This window comes from Brachyhypopomus gauderio, chromosome 9, assembly GCF_052324685.1.
Source record: "Brachyhypopomus gauderio isolate BG-103 chromosome 9, BGAUD_0.2, whole genome shotgun sequence".
Taxonomy (NCBI): Eukaryota; Metazoa; Chordata; class Actinopteri; order Gymnotiformes; family Hypopomidae; genus Brachyhypopomus; species Brachyhypopomus gauderio.
Window position 1 is genome coordinate 6,196,618 of NC_135219.1, and position 17,271 is coordinate 6,213,888.

General features: G+C 43.4%; 1 protein-coding gene across 1 annotated transcript in view; it reads left to right on the forward strand.

Annotated features, from left to right (window-relative positions):
* Positions 1–624: 624 nt before the first annotated feature.
* The window catches only part of slc16a10 (solute carrier family 16 member 10), a 25,951-nt gene continuing 9,304 nt past the window's right edge, over positions 625–17,271 (forward strand). The window contains exon 1 of the mRNA XM_077016674.1: positions 625–1,188. Coding sequence (XP_076872789.1) covers positions 876–1,188 — 313 coding nt within the window. The 5' untranslated portion in view covers positions 625–875. The remainder of the gene's footprint in view (positions 1,189–17,271) is intronic.

Here is a 17,271-nt window from a genome sequence, read left to right on the forward strand (position 1 = left end):
GACTTCCATTGAATGAGCGTTTGGTTCTACTGGGAGCCACTTAAATGACTGTTAAGTGTGAGGAAGAAAAGGGTCGTCGCGTGGCTCTTATTCACAGACAACGTGGATGCCATTATAATCGGTCTCCTGGTTGCCCGTTTTCAGTAAGCTCCTCTGAACATTTGGAGAAGCGGTGTGTGTAGGAGGAGTTCCTGCTGGGTGGGATGCTTGGCTGGAGTCGGTCTCTGCACTTCCTCTACTTTATGGCGCATGTGGGGGCACATGTGGGGCTCCTGTAGCCCGCCCTGAAACGCACATGGACACTAACCACGTCTTGCATTTTGAATTGTTTTGTTTACACCATCAATTTTCATAAACCACTTTTACTACCTTCTGAAAAATAGTCTACAACATTTAAAAAGGCATTCCTATGCAGCTTTACATAGGAAATATAAATATAAAACCTTATATTGCAAAGTTGTTTTTTGTAGTAAATTAACACGATTAGTGTTGGGATTAGGCATTGTGGTGTTTAAAAGAAGACTTCGTTGGTATATGAGCATTATTCTGCCTTTAAACGCAGACTCGCCCCGCCTCTCCGCAATATCTATTTATACTGAATTGCAACGCCGCAGTTTTGCCAGTGTTCACTGTCAGGGTCGAAGTGCCATGATGAAGGGTTGCATCAGACACCCATAAAAAGAGATGATATTCGGGCTATAAGCAACCAGTTTCTTAACCTTAGTCTTAATTTGAATCTTCTGCGTTTTGTGTTATTTTCGCTTCAGACCACTCTGAGGCTGAGAGCAGCGGTCTGGGGTTTAGTCTGAGGGATAGATCTGCCTCATCCGCTCCTCGGTGCCCTGCGAGTCCTGCAGGCATCTGCGTGTCTTGACATGACAGAAGATAAAAACATGAGCGACCATGAGTCTCATGATGCCAAAGACACGACGGCTCCGGTACCGCCGGAGGAAAAGAACCAAGTGGACGTGAACAACGGCGGGGACAGCAAGGGAAGCGCAGCGGAGAAAGCCCACGTCGAGCCCGAGTTCGTGCACCCCGAGGGCGGCTGGGGGTGGGTGGTCATGTTCGCTTCCATGTGGTGCAATGGATCCGTGTTCGGTATTCAAAACGCTTTCGGCATCTTGTTCGTGGCCCTCATCAAAGAGTTCGGGTCCGAGGCGGACGAAGACCTCCGTTTCAGAACCGGTAAGACTCATTAAACTTCCCCCTGTGTCTCACCGGTAACGTGTAAAAAGCCAACGAGCTATCGTGGTCTCAACGTGTGTGAACATTATATGGACATCCAGGAATGTAAACACGACCACTGTTTAATGTAAACATCAAACTCTGACACAAAGTGTGTTATGTATAATACACCACCAACTATTATATGTGTTCCCGTGTACACGTGGAGAGATAAAATCACCCAGAAGTTTATACCAGCTGTGCAGCTGCACACACGACTAGGGACGGCGGTTCCGTACAGTAAACGACTGTACATTTACATGTACATTTTGGACATTATTCCCCTTTATGTTTTATACCAGAAAACAAAAGACGTAGTTTCACCCTCATTTTCGACGGCAGGAGCGGATAATGTTTCGGTTTGTGTCTCGTCTCTCTTGTGGACTGACGTGCGATACGCGCTTCACACCTCGGGAGGGTTTTGGGTCTTTTGTTAAACATTACCACAGTCTTCTCCCCCCTCATGAACCCACATAACTGAGACTAGCTCACATTTCGGCTACAGAACATCACACGGGTTTATAGTCGTTTAAGGGCACGATTTTATTAGCTATTAAATCAACTTAATTGTTCGAGTACAACGTGGCAAACTAGTTCCACTGCTATGTTAAAATGAAAGTTGCGAATTTGTGTTTCGTTTGTGATTCGGGTTAAAGCGCCAAATTAATGCAGTCAAGGTCTTTTTACGTGAAGTTTACCGATTTTATAAATACACAAATAAACAAAAACCTAAAATAACCATCACAATAAGTCTAAATAAACAGTCCCAATTAACGTGGTAAGATTTATTTAGCATTTAGCAATTGATTCGCAATTATAAAGGTTTTAATACTACTATAAAGTTTTGTAGCATTATATAACCTTGTGATGGTAATGTGTGGAAAGCTGTATTTAGTAAGGTCAGCTCTCCTCACAATGATGGAGTAGTAGGATAGCTGCTCCGAGACTCAGGAACGTAATAACGCATTCATAACGCAAACCTGGTGGCGCTGTGACGCTTGTTTGACTTTAGTCTTGATAAATGACTTTAGCACCTCTTAGCCTGTTGCTTCTTAGGAGCGGTGCGCCCTCAGTAGTGTTTGAAAGGGTTTAACAAGGCTGTTAATGTGCTAAAACTCTATTATCTAGTGTTTGATTCACTAGAATCACATAATTAGACTGTTTGCTTTATATTAAAAGTGAGAGTTTAATTAGCATTTATAAGTTTTTCCTCTTGATCGTTAAGGCGTGTACTATTTCAAATCCGTTTCCTGTGTGTGCGGCGTTGTGAGGCTGTGATCGGAGAAACAACTGATTAACAATCACAGGTGCAGAGCAGTCTGTGAGTTTTACAGCTGTTACAAGGTCTTTACACGGATGTGGGGTTAACAATACACCAGCAAGTAGCCTATTCAGCTCCATGTGTCCGTCTCACACAGTCGCAAATGGACAGTCTCTCTCTCTCTCTCTCTCTCTCTCTCTCTCTCTCTCACACACACACACACACACACACACACACACACACACACACACACACACACACACACACACACACACACACACACACACACACACACACACATACACGAACTCACACAAACAAGCTGTTGGTGTGGAAGTGTCCATGCTTCTCTGTTTCTCTCCAAATTTCACGTTTTTATTAGATCCTCATACAGGGGGAGTGTGTGTGTGTGTGTGTGTGTGTGTGTGTGTGTGTGTGTGTGTGTGTGTGTGTGTGTGTGAATAAGAATGTTTGCAGAGATAAATGTGTGTGTATCTCAGTTTATTTAAACACACAAGTTGCTATAGCAACTCCTCTGAGAGGATGGAGATGTCTCCTGTAATGGATCAAGTCTTTTCCTTTACTCATTCAGCTGTTTGGGTTATGTGGTTAATAAGTTGGGGTAAGTGGTGAATATTCATTGCTGCTTGAAGGTTTGTGATCCGCCCAAACACGATAATTGTTTTCTTTAAAAATAAAAATAATCTTATGAAATGAACATCCAAATCTCAATTTGTAAATTACCTTCCAAATAAGGGAAGACCATCCAAACGTTTCCAGCTCTATCCATTCACTCTATGACAAATCCTTTACACTCATGGGAGGATCACAGACGGGAACACAGAAAATAAAAGATATATTTATTCAACAAAAGTATTTTTGCTGGAATGCTCTGAGTCGTTGTTGCATATTCCATTTTCACCCCAGCTTCATCTCCCTGTCGGATGGCAGGAGACTCTGGTCAAGAATCAAGGCCTGGGAGTTGATGGTTCCAGGTCCGGAGGCAGAAAAGCAGAAGCAGACCTTCACATTTCCACCACCATGCTTCCCTGTTGGGAGGAGGTTCTTTTCTCCAAACATGGCGCATGTGATTGTGGCCAAATCATTCAGTTTTGGACTGATGAGTTCAGAGAATGGACTTCGAGTAAGCCTCTGATTTGTCCAATTCGTCTAATTTGCTCTCCGGCAAGGTTCAAACGGGAAACTCCGTTCTTTCTTCAGAGCAGAGGCTTCCTTCTAGCAACTCTCCCATGAGTGCCCTCCATTTGTAAAGGATTTGTCATAGAGTGAATGGATAGAGCTGGAATCGTTTGGATGGTCTTGTATCGTTCCCCAGTCTGATGTTCTGTCACCACCGTCTTCCTGATGTCCACGGATGTCTCCTTTCCTCTCAGCATTGTTGATCCGTGTGATGTGTTTGCGTGAGAGTATATTTATATCTACACAATGTTAATGAGGGTAACTGCCTGCTTTATGGTGATAAAACTGAAAGGCAAAGACTAGTACAATCCACCCAACAAAAAGCACATATCTGTGTCCACTCCCACCCACACACACTTTCTGACAGAAGATCAGACCACCCGTAGTTATCTAACTGAGACCAGAACAACTCACATAATGACGAAGCTGTGTGTAAACGCCTCATGGAAACAGGGGTTTCCCCCACAGCTTTCTGTTTTATTCAGAGTGTAACATGCAGACTTGGAGACAGTGAGATGCAAATGAAGGAGGGATTTAATGGACATAAAACAAGTGACTGATGCAAAACATAATGACATACACTAGAAAAGATGACAAGAATGAACGAGGGAAAGTAGAACTAAGACCTGAAGTTATAACCACTTACATTACAGAGGCAAAACAGAAATCAAAGACGAATAGGGAACAACGAAGCCTAAAGGCCGAACCTATAATAAGAACTGCTTAACCGAAACACGAACAAGCTAAACCAGCGAAGACAGCAGAGATACAAACATACAAGGAGAACTACGCTTCACACTAACTAACATACTAGAGGTGAAAACATACACTGAGAACATACCAGAAAAGACGAGATAACAATTTGCAGTAGGAACAATAACCAACCAAAGGGAACACTGTATGCAGGGTTTAAATACACAGGTAAACAAATTAAACTAGAAACGGGTCAAACTGATAACTGGGCGTGGAGGTCTTACGGGGGGGGGGGGGGGGGCATGGAAACAAGGCAAGACACATGGAAAGCAATACCCAGGAAGAATAGCAAAACAAAGTCACGAGGAGGTGTTTCCATGGGAACCACAACGCCAAGGAGAAGGAAAAAGGGACAGTATCATAGACCAGCATGAGAGAGATCAGAGTGAGAGTGGTGAATGAGAGGGAACGATTGCTCTGAAATTGTGTATCAGCTACATTTTTCGTGACGTTTTCAAGAGATCAACCAAAAAAACCAAGAGCTGTGTGTGTAGCAGCTAGTCTTACACTTGCAGCCACACCAACGTTCCCCGTCAGTCTGATCAGGAGTCTGTGCTCCCAGTTCACCCCCTGTCTAGGTCACCTTTAGCCTTTGGGGAGATTGGACATTATTCACAAGTCAGCCCCCACAATGGCCCGTCACAGATCACCCTGCTTGGCTCGTGACCCTCATTGTGATGTGGTTGTGTTCTCTGCAAGTGGTCCAGTTGAGTTCAGTTCGAAGGAGTTCATCTGTGATGGGCTCCCATTCAGTGCCTCTGCGTGTGTGTGTGTGTGTGTGTGGTGGCGGCTTACAGTCTTTTGTTGGAGCTGTGAACCACAACACACAGCTTAGTGAAGCAATAGAAACTCAGCAGGGGGGATTAGACAGACACTGCTGACTGATTCTGCTAGAGGATGGGGCAGAGGGGGGGGCGGGGCCGGGCGTGGAGGGGGCGGGGCCGGGCGTGGAGGGGGCGTAGACGACCAAAAGGCTCCTCAGCCTCAACCTGAAAGGTTACTCAGCTGCACCATAATGATCCCACCAGTTTACCAGCATATTCTAATAATTTGCAGAGATTATAGTGATTACAGTATGTCACTCTCCCTAATCACAGCACTGTGTGTGAGATGTGTATCTCGTGACTGAGCTGTCATTACACGCATCATGTACGGCCTGTTCTGCCCCGTGCACCATTACGCATCCTGCTGTGCCCTGTAGCAGGCGGCCAGACGTCGGAGGGTGGACCAGCTACCGCTTCCTGTCCACTGGCGTGTCACTGAGAGGTGATTTATGGCTGCGTGATGTGCTGACGAGGGGCGTTACCATGGCGTCTGTCCTTCCTCAGACATTTCCCTCCCTACTGCCACACGAGACACTTTCCATGTTTGTCTTCTCTCCCATTGTGTGGTTGTATACTTTACAGCCCGTGTGCGACAGCATGGAAGTTACACGAGAGTATTATTAGGGACACATTTGAGGAGTAGTCAGTAGTATGTTGGCATTCCCAGTGGAAACTTGGCTATAGGGCTTGAGGGCGTGACAGTAATGACTCGGGTGTATGTTATGCTGTACAACTGAGCTTATCTTGTTGATGTATCGCAACAAGATTTCCTCTCGGAGGCTATAAATGCTGCAGGGACCTGATGCTTTTGTCCGAGGATGGAAACGAAGGATGTTTTTCCTTATTCATCTATCTTGAGAAAAAAAAAACACTGTCCGCAAATGAACTGTTATCAGAGAGGTGGAGTTTGTGAAGTGAACTATAGCTTTCTAGAGGTTAATAGTTAACGGTGTGTTTGATTAGCACTTTGTGGTGCTGCGACACTGGACTCAGGTGAAGGTCGCAGGCTGGAGTGTGTGGGTGCCTCCCCTCACGTGGGCACCAGCACACGCGACCACACACGTCCACCAATAGCTCACCACCAGGACCTGCCCTTGTCAACATCACCCATCGCCCCGTCTCTGGCAGAGGACTGCAGAAAGGAGGAGTGGTCATGTGGTCATCAGAAACAGCCAGTCAGAAGCAGGCCTGCATTGCCAAAGGGGAGGTTTTGTTTTTAGGCATATCAGGCTGACGCCAGAATGTCTTTTCTTCTGTGGGTCTGGTTCATGATGGAGTCGATGGAGTTTCTGATCTTATTGCTATTGCTGTGCTCCCCATCCCCGAGTTTCCAGAGAAAGCCACACTTCACAGGGGAAGCCAGAATCTGGAACATCCCCTCTAGCTCCATTGCATCATGGGAACTTGACCACTGACCTAAAGATTTGTGAAAAGAATTAAGGGCCTCATTTGGAAAAGTGTAGACACACGTCTAAAGCCCAACAATACCCAAGTCCCTGGGCTGAAGTCGGGAATTATCCTGGAGCAAAATGCGCAGATCACCGTCCTCACACACAACAGTCCATATCATCAGCTTTTCTGTCTTTCTCTCTGTCATTGATGCCACAGTGTCACACAATAATGAATGTGACAAGCCATAATTAATTATTTATGATGTCATTTGAAGCATTTGTGACATATGAAGCTCATTCAGTTGCACGTATTTTCAACCATTTATAAAGAGGAAACAACAAGCAAATTTGCACACTCAAGCATTTAGAGATCTATTTTGTAAGATTTTTGGATTTATGTGTTCTTAGACACCCTAGAATCCATATAATGTGTGATGTCTAGTGTTTGGTGTGTGATCTTTGGTATGTGGTGTGAACAATATTTAGTATTTGTTGTGTATGATCCCTGGTGTTTTGAGTGTACAATGTCTGGTGTTTGGTGTGTATGATGTCTGGCGTTTGGTGTGTTCAATATACAATTCCTAGTGTTTTGTAATACTGATCATCTTGCTGGTCATCTGTCAAAACCACTGGTCTGAGGGGCTGACTGCTGGATTCAAATAATCTATCTCACTCTTGAATAAACATGAGCCTGCCCACACACACACACACACATACACACACACACGCAATAAGGAAAACGTACCCTGAGTTGTAGATATATGTTCCTGTTGGTCAGCGGTGCTTCTCGGTTTCCTAAAAGCGTAATGGTAGTGGTAGGCACACGGTAAACCCTTCAGAGTGATACCGCTCTGGGACCCCGAGGTGATATTTGTGGTCTGATCTCTCATCTGCTTTTGGGAACGACAGCTCTGTTACATTTTGTTCCAGATCCCTCTAAATAAATATTCAGTCTTCCCCACCCAGCCTGGTAGCGTGCAGTATTACAGCGGGGAACACTTAGTAACGCAGCACCACGGTGTCAGAAAACAGGAACGTTTCGTTTTGATATCGGAACAGTTTAGGTCGTAAAAAAGACTTTTCAGTGCTTCACTGACTGAACTAAAGGCAGATCTAATCTGAACTAAAGGCAGATCTAATCTGAACTAAAGGCAGATCTACTGTGAGTTAAAGGCAGGTCTTGTACTAATCTGTATTAAAAGCAACTCGGAGGCTTTGAATGAGGAGTGTCTCTAATCTGACTTTCTTACTGCATTGATTGAAAATCACAGGTCTCCCACACATACATACACACACACATATATGCAAACACACACATGCAGAAACATTACGATGAATGTCCTTCATTTTAAGTTGTGATAGTTCTAGAGATGCAGCCACCTTTAACCCCTCCCTCTTACACAAACCATGGTGGAGCATCCCTCCCTCTGGCAGCATCGTCTGATTGGCTGGGACCCTCCCAAAACATACCCTATAGCAGAGCTTGTGTATAACGACTTCCATCTGGGGATGGAGGTGTGTGCTATGTTCTCCGTCACCACACGTACACCCTCGCGAGGCATAGAGGCCCATTTGTGTTCAAAAATTCTGCAGCGTCATCAATCACAGAGATCCGGTCATCCCAGCGCTCATGTTGTCCTCTGAGGTTACGGGTGATGCTCTGTGTTCAGGCGTGGTGCTCTGTGCTCACGTGTGATGTCTGTGAGAAGTGGTGTGGTGCTCTGTGCTCACGTGTGACGTCCGTGAGAAGTGGTGTGGTGCTCTGTGCTCACGTGTGACGTCTGTGAGAAGTGGTGTGGTGTTCTGTGCTCACGTGTGACGCTCTTTGCCGCTGGGCTCTGGGCTGTGTTGGCAGAGAAACGCTGGGTACAGCTGATTTGGAAACAGCTGCTTTGGAAACAGCTGTTTTGTTGCGCAAGCCAGGTCCAACTGGATCTGACAGCCTCAGCAAAGCCCAAAGGCTCAAGGCTTTGTTAAGGGCGGAGTCAGGTAGGTGTGTACACGGGGTGTTCCTGTGAAGTCATCGGCAAAGCAGAGAGCTTCCGCACCAGTCAGTAGCCCGCACTGCCGGAAATAAGGGGCTGTTGCCCTGGAACAGGGCAGGTACCAGGGCAATTGGGGCGCATGCTGTGGGGTAGTTATGGCCTGAGGGGCTGCAAGATTGAACAGAAGTGGCTCATAATTATCAGAGCACCCACATATGTACACACACAGTTTCAGAAGGTGACACTTTCCTCCTAAGCCCAGGGGCCACTCAACTGCAGTTTGACTGGGAGCTATTATTTTGAAGAATGTGGGTGAACTGCTACCATATCCTCCTCTCTCTTTCCATCTCATTCTTTCCATCTTTCTTTCCCCTCTCTCCTTCTCTCTCCTCTCCCTCCTTTTCTCTCTCTCTCTCTCTCTCTCTCTCTCTCTCTTCATCCCCCTCAACTTCTCTCAGCACTGTCTTAGTGCCATCTGGGATTTAGGATAGAGGTTTGCATTGCAGGTTGGTCCGTGTCCTCATGGTGCAGCTGTGCTTTCGTTTGTGAAGTTTTCTCTGATCTTCTGGAGAGGCATCACCAGGCCACACTGCCACCTCTGGGACTTAATGCAGTTTTAACTCAATGGTCTGCTGTTTGAATTACAGTGTTTAGATGTAAACTCTCTTTGAATTGTAATTAAAAAGTAACATGTAAGCATGAGAATTCTAGATCAACTGTAGATGATTTCATTGACCACAGAATCTACCTTGAAAACGTTACAGAAATCAGAGCAGCTTCCCCCGGGGAGAGTGCCACAGGACTGGGAGGTGTTGGGCCTTGTGCCAGGCGTCTGTCCCCACCTTCGGAGGCTACGCTAACGTAATTGTGCTGGGTGGGACAGATCTGATGTAGGTGAGCTGCATGCTGGAGAGATAGCACGGGCTGAGTCCTGTGAGAACTGGGTCAGAACCCACTACTTTGGTTCTTTGAATCTTGGTTCTAGGAATCAGCAGTTTTGGTTATTTTGAATCTATGAGCACATCTCTCTCGTCTTTGTGATCTTTATTTTCTATATCATGGGTGTGTGTTGTATCAGAAACTTTTTTTGCTGATAGAATCTTCTTACAGGAACAGGAAATGGAATATAATAAGAGCTGTCCATCTCACTCTCTCTTAACACTTAAGAGTGTTTTAGTTAGCTCACACAACCTGGACCCTAGAAATCTGTGTGTATTTAAATGCATGTGTGTATTTGTGTCTGTATTTGTACGTGTGTGCAGGCCTAAGTGTGTATGTATGTGCCTGCTTGTGTGTGTGTTTGTTTCATATACAAGTGACAAACCATTTCACACATGCACAGTGCGTGTTTGTGTCTGTGTGAAATTGTCGGTGTAGGCTGTATTTCACTGATATCATCAGTCCTTCTAGAACCCTGGTGACTTCATTAGTCCTTCTAGAAAACTGGTGACTTCATCAGTCCTTATAGAACACTGTTTGCTTCATTTGTTCTTCTAGAACACTGTTTGCTTCATCGGTCCTAGAACACTGTTTGCTTAATTTGTCCTTCTAGAACACTTTGCTTCATTAGTCCTTCTAGAACACTGTTTGCTTCATTAGTCCTTCTGGAACACTAATTGCTTCATTAGTCCTTCTAGAACACTGTTTGTTTCATCAGTCCTTCTAGAACACAGGGCTCTTCTTCAGTCCTTATAGGACACTGGGCACTGTGTGGCTCCTCAGTCCTTCTAGAAGTGTTTCATATACAAATCACAAACTGTAAAGCTGTAAGTGGCTGATTACTGATTACGTCTGGTTACTCAAAGACATTATATTTGTGTTCCTACACTTTTCAAGATATTTTTCCTGTCTAAATTGGGTCATGACACGGGTACACTCCATCTGACCCATAACTTAACCTAAGAAAGAACCTCAATACTGGAATAACTACATGTTTTGAGTCTTGAGAAGGTGGATTGGAAGCTGTGATGGTTTTATCATGCTGCTCAGCCATGAAGGACTTTTTTTTAGTTTACCCAGCAAGGTTCCCTTGCTGAGATCCCTGAGGTAGTTTTGAGGTGTGTGTGTGTGTGTGTGTGTGTGTGTGTGTGTGTGTGTGTGTGTGTGACTAATTGATTAATTTCTCTTGTCAGTTGCATGATGTGGGGTTACTGAGTTCAGAGTAAATGAAGCTGAAGAGAATGGGACTTTACCTTTCACATCTGGAGAGAATTCAGTGGTGCTTTTTTGGCATGATAAATATTTGCACTTGTATTGTCAAAGCTTTGATGAAGAAATTAACATGGTAATCAAATGGTAAAGTAGATTTAATTAAATTATGCATCAGCATCAGAGAACTGATATCTCTCTCTTTCCATGCATGATATCAGTAAATGTGTTTACTGATATCATGCATGGAAATGATAAATAAAACTAAAATTAAAGAAAGCAAGCGCAAACAAATAGCATGTAGTGTTTTTTCCTTGTGAGTCTCTGAGGGAGCTGATGTTTGTTTGGTTATTATAAGCTAAATATTATGTTGATGTGTAATTACAGTTGCATTCAGTAATAAAATACCCCCGTGATTTTTTTCAAAATGTCCGTTTCACCTTAAAACACACCGGGCTACAGGTAAACAGCAGTTAAAATAAAACCGAAATATACTAAAGCCGTTGTGTGATTAACTTTATATATTTATAGAAAAAATTGTTTCCTTGTTCAGTTATTCTTTCTCCTCTCATGATGTTACTGTCTGGTTTCTGCTGCTTTTTCTTCTTTCTCTGCCACTGGACTTTCTTTACGTCAAAAAGGAAACGTTATCGTATAACGGAAGGAACGTATTACAGTTTTTGACGACTGCTAACGTGCATTTCCCAATACTTGTGATACATTGTCAAAACTCTAAACACAGCAACACATTGACTTCACACAAATAGCCAAATAGTTAATATCGTGTTTTTATAAATAAGCGCATCGTGTGCTTAAAATAAGCGCATTTTCTTTTCTAAGTAAATAACAACTCTGCATTTCACAATGCAAACAACTTTGTTAAAACACAGCAAACCTGGTTCAGTATCCAATCATTCTTTCAAACGCTAGCACACTAGCTCTTTTCGAGATGAACATAGTCAATCACTGCACAACCACTGTAAAAAAACTAACATTTGATGGCACTACAGAAACAGTATTACATGTAATATTTTACCCTCTCCCAGCAAACAACAGACATTTTACAGTAACATCTGTTGTTTTCTTAGTCAGTTCATTTTTACTGTAATCCACTTCATTTGGACTTTTTTTTCAAATGTGTGCATTTTTGGCAACATGCTGTCTACACAATGAGTGATATTTACTGTTAGGTACTATATGGAATGTAGATTAGACAAAAAAGGAGTCACTAACAGTTTTGCAGTAAAGGGTATATTTTACTGTATTAGGGACATTACTGTAAATTGTGGCCTAACCCAAAAAATAATTATCGTAATTGTAAACATAATTAGCCATGGTCCCATATGTGTAAAAATACACATATATACAAAAAGCCACACAAGGGGGAAAACAGAATACAAAACTGAACAGTCTTGTTAGGTCTAATCTAAACGGCCTTCAGCAGTTGGCCACATGTTTTCATCCACATCACATCTGATGTTGGCCCTTGCCATGCACCTGGGAAAGAAAAGCTTGGTATGCCTTATTCACCCCTGGCAGCTGAAATGTCTCTGCAGCTGGGATCCATGGCATCCAGGAGGGACATTTGGTCATGGGGCCGATGATCATACACCTTCCACCTCCAGACTGAAAAAAGTTCCTTAGTGGGGTTGAGGAAAGGCGAGTAGGGCGGGAGGAAAAGGGACATCACTCTTGGATGGTCTATAAACCAGTTTGTGATGACATGAGAATGACAAAATGCTACATTGTCCCATCACAAATGTCCTCATGTTTCCTCCCACCTGTTCCCTTTCTGCTTCTGGAACCAGTTGTTTGTAGAGTTCATTCAAAAACGAAAGAAGGAGGTCACTGTTATAGGGACCAATCTGGCATTTGTGAAGGACCAAACCAGCACTTGAGATTGCAGGACAAATTGTTATATTTGCTCCTCTCTGACCCGGTACATTACTGTACTTCATTTTATACTTTTTATAAATATATATATATATATATATATATATATATATATATATATATATATATATATATATATATATATATATATATATATATATATATATATATATATATTATACTATACTTCATTTATCTATATGTGCAAAAAATGTGTACAACAGTAATAACATTTCAGCTGCCTTTGTTTTTGCAGAACTTGGGATTTTATACGATATTTAAGGTTTTGAACCTTAGGTTTTCATTTTTGGCATGCTGTGTACAAGCAATTGTAAATAAGACAAAAACGATCCAGAATTTTGTTATTGGATAACCTTGTGTGTATAGAAAATTTAAGCATTATAAAAACATGTAAAATGACTGCATTTTGTGCCACAACAACATGAATAGTATAGCCACTGAAAACTGATGTTGTGTTCACTGTGTTTGGAGTTTTGAAAATGTGACTACAGATTGGACAAACGCACGTTAGCAGTCGTCAAAAACTGTAATAAACAAATCGTCATTCTCCGCGCGTCTATGGCAGTAAACGATACCAAGACGCTGTACTATATCGTTATATATTAACAGCTCTCACTAGAATGCAGATAACTTGTTCCCCACAATCGATTATCAAAAAGTTTAGCAGTGGAAATCATCACACGTGTGCGAGTGCGTGGATATAATCGTCACATGCATGTGTACGAGTGCTTGGATATCGTTGTCACACATGTGCGAGTGCGTGGATATAATCATATGAACTGCGTGTGCATGGATTTTTCCATTTGAACGTGATAGTTATTAATAATTTATGGGAAGAAAACACTATACGCTATCAGGGTGTATAAACTGCTCAACCTACTCTGGCTGTTACCATGTGACCTGCTCAAATTCAAGCTGTGCAAGTTCTCTCCTTGTACCATGTAGGGCTGTGACGGTAACCGCATTACCGCAACACCGCGGTTATGTAATGCCTACCGCGGTGTTGAGCTCATTACCGCCGTTTATCTATTTATTTATAAAATGAATCGTTTCCATTGTGAAAAAACATTTCCTTTTCGATGTGTACAGGAGAGGAACAGTCCATTAAATAAATGGGGGGGGGGGGGGGTGCTGGATTTTTGTGTGCGATTTCCAGAGTATAACCCGCTACTTTTTCCCCCACGATTTGAACCATGCGGCTTTTCTGTAGATTTTTCTTCACCCATCAGGGGGCGGAGCAGAAAGTTTATGAGGTGGTAGGTCAAAGTTGTAAATCAAAGAAGAAAGTGCTCATTGTCATTTAGCATATGTAAGCTGCAGGAACGACGGATAATTTTTTTCAAACCAACATGTGTTGTGCCAAATTCCGACTCCTCGGCAGGATCCGAGGCCCCTCGTTTGCATATGCATAAAGACGCTACAGATGATATTGCGGAGTTACAGTGATTATAACTTAGTTCACTGAGCACTCTAGTTTTGTCCTAACTAGATATTTAGACATAGTACTGCTGTAATACTGCAAAGTCATGTGGTCAGAGGTGAACTTCGGTATAGACTCGGAGTAGAGTCGCTGCTCCTCCACGTAGAGAGGAGCCAGTTGAGGTGGTTTGGGCATCTGGTCCGGATGCTGGGCGCCTCCCTGGTGAGGTGTTCTGGGCATGTCCAACTGGGAGGAGACCCTGGGAAGACCCAGGACACCCTGGAGAGATTATATCTCTCAACTGTCCTGGGAATGCCTTCAGTATCCCCCCAGAAGAGCTGGAAGAGGTGGCCAGGATAGTGAAACATGGGCCTCTTTGATTAGGTTACTGTCCTTGTGACCCTGGATGGATGGATGGATGGATGGATGGATAATTAATTGATTTATTCTATTTTATGGACTTCCAATCAAATTAATGAATCATCTCCAGTACTTCCAAAATTCAACAGGCAGTGCATGTTACACCATATTACATCATATTACACCACACCAGGGGCGGACTGGCATACATTGCTACCGGGGATTTCCCCGGTGGGCCGATGGGTTAGTGGGCCGGTGGGCCGCCGGGCCGCTGGCCGCCGGTGGTTTAACTCGGCCCGTGGAGGAGCCACTGCCGCGCACTGCGGCCCCGGCCCGTAGTCACGCTGCTGTTATAACGGTGTTATTACCTCCCCCGCTCCAGTCAGACTAACCTGCGCGGCCGCGGACTCAGCCTGTAAACACATGAACGAGTTGGACCGGGCCACGGACTGGGCCAGCTGATGCGGGCTGACGGTATGCAGCGGAGATCAGAAAAAAACAACTTGTCCCAGAAAATCCGGGCCGGACTACGAAAACATACAGCAGTTTAAATTGTAGATAACATGTTATTTTAAATGTACTGCTGTCGCCTCTGCAACGTCTAAAGCACCATGTACAAATTACCTTAACACGATTAACACGGACGTAAGTGGCGGTCTTAAAGGGTCCAGAGCACTGCACACAGTTTTTTTTTTAAAGCTATTGAAATTCTTGGATTAAAACTAACCACCAAATATAGGTAAGAGGAAGAAATACCCACGTTAGAGTTGTAGGTTGTTCTTTGGATGCACTTTGCGTAAAACAACTTGGGGCGAACGTAAAATGTTACCGGAGGGGTTTAAAATGGACACAGCGATAAAAAAAAACAGATTTAAAGTGTGCAGGAACAGTCTGAATCGTGGTTTGAACTAACCTAGGTTTTTTGCCAGGACCGAATATTAAAAAGAAGAATAACCGGGACAGCCCGGTAAAACCGGGACAGGTGGCAACACTAATACACACACACACACATATATATATATATATATATATATATATAGTCTGTCAGGAACTCCTCGGCCACTTTTTCTCCCCAGTCCGCCCCTGCACCACACTGCATCATGTTACACCATATTACACCACATTGCACCATATTGCACCATATTACACCACATTGCATCATGGTACACCATATTACATGTTATACCATATTACACCACACTGCATCATGTTACACCATGTTACGCCACATCATACCAGACCTCTGGCAGCATCACTGGCTCCCTGTCATTTCTCAGATAAAATACTAACTTCTTATTTTAGCCTTCACAGCTGTACATGGTTTGGCTCACGTCTATCTTTATGATCTTGTTCTCCCTCATCATTTTTCTCACACACTTAAACCTTCAAACACAGAACTTCTCACTGTCCCCCAAACTAGACACTCATCCATGGGCGGAAGATCTTTTAGTGCTGCTCTAACCCTGACCCAGATCCTTTAGTGCTGCTCTAACCCTGACCCAGATCCTTTAGTGCTGCTCTAACCCTGACCCAGATCCTTTAGTGCTGCTCTAACCCTGATCCAGATCCTTTAATGCTGCTCTAACCCTGACCCAGATCCTTTAGTACTGCTCTAACTCTGACCCAGATCCTTTAGTGCTGCTCTAACCCTGACCCAGATCCTTTAGTGCTGCTCTAACCCTGACCCAGATCCTTTAATGCTGCTCTAACCCTGACCCAGATCCTTTAGTGCTGCTCTAACCCTGACCCAGATCTTTTAATGCTGCTCTAACCCTGACCCAGATCCTTTAGTACTGCTCTAACTCTGACCCAGATCCTTTAGTGCTGCTCTAACTCTGACCCAGATCCTTTAGTGCTGCTCTAACCCTGACCCAGATCTTTTAATGCTGCTCTAACCCTGACCCAGATCCTTTAGTACTGCTCTAACTCTGACCCAGATCCTTTAGTGCTGCTCTAACCCTGACCCAGATCTTTTAATTCTGCTCTAACCCTGACCCAGATCCTGACCCTGACCCCTACACTCTGCGTCAGAACATTTTATTATTTTTAGTAAATTACTTCTGTCTCATCTTGCTATCACCTTAATTTTTTATACTGTAAAACATCCTTTGGTTTGTGAAAGGCACTACATAAATTGAAAATTACTTTTCTTGTTGTTGTCATTATTGTTATTGTTGTTACCCAGGTTGTTATTATAAGCTGCTACAACCCGCTGTGTTGTTTTCATGCTGGCTTTATGATTATTATTATTATTATTCACTCACCTATTACATTTTTTTGCTTCTTTCTTTTTTGTTTCTTTCTCTCTTTCTGCTTATTTTTCCTCCCCCCATCCTGTCAAAATACAGACATGAAGCAGCATGTCCTCTGTCTCAGTGTGTCAGTGTGAAAGAGCTGTAGTCTGGCTGTGAATGCTGCTGTTTACAGATAATTCGAGCACGACTACAAGTTATGCTATCAGTTCAAGCCCAGCTGTGCAGTCATGAACATCAGACACATTATCATTTTATTTTATTTTATTCTTTTACAGTTACTTGAACATTAGATGGCTGGTTAAAGGTGGTTATCGGTTAGATGTGTTCAGGATTGGTTTGGTGGTTGAAGATGTTCATTGGTTTGTTATGTTTATTGATTGGAGATGTGTGTTGGTTGAAGAATTTCAATAGTTTTAGATGTTGGTTGGTTGAGACTGGACCAGTCTGTGGAGGCTTGTCTGGGTGTCTCAGGTGGCCCTGCTGGTCCTGCTTCTTCACAGGACTTTCAATCAATCAATCAATCAATCAAATTT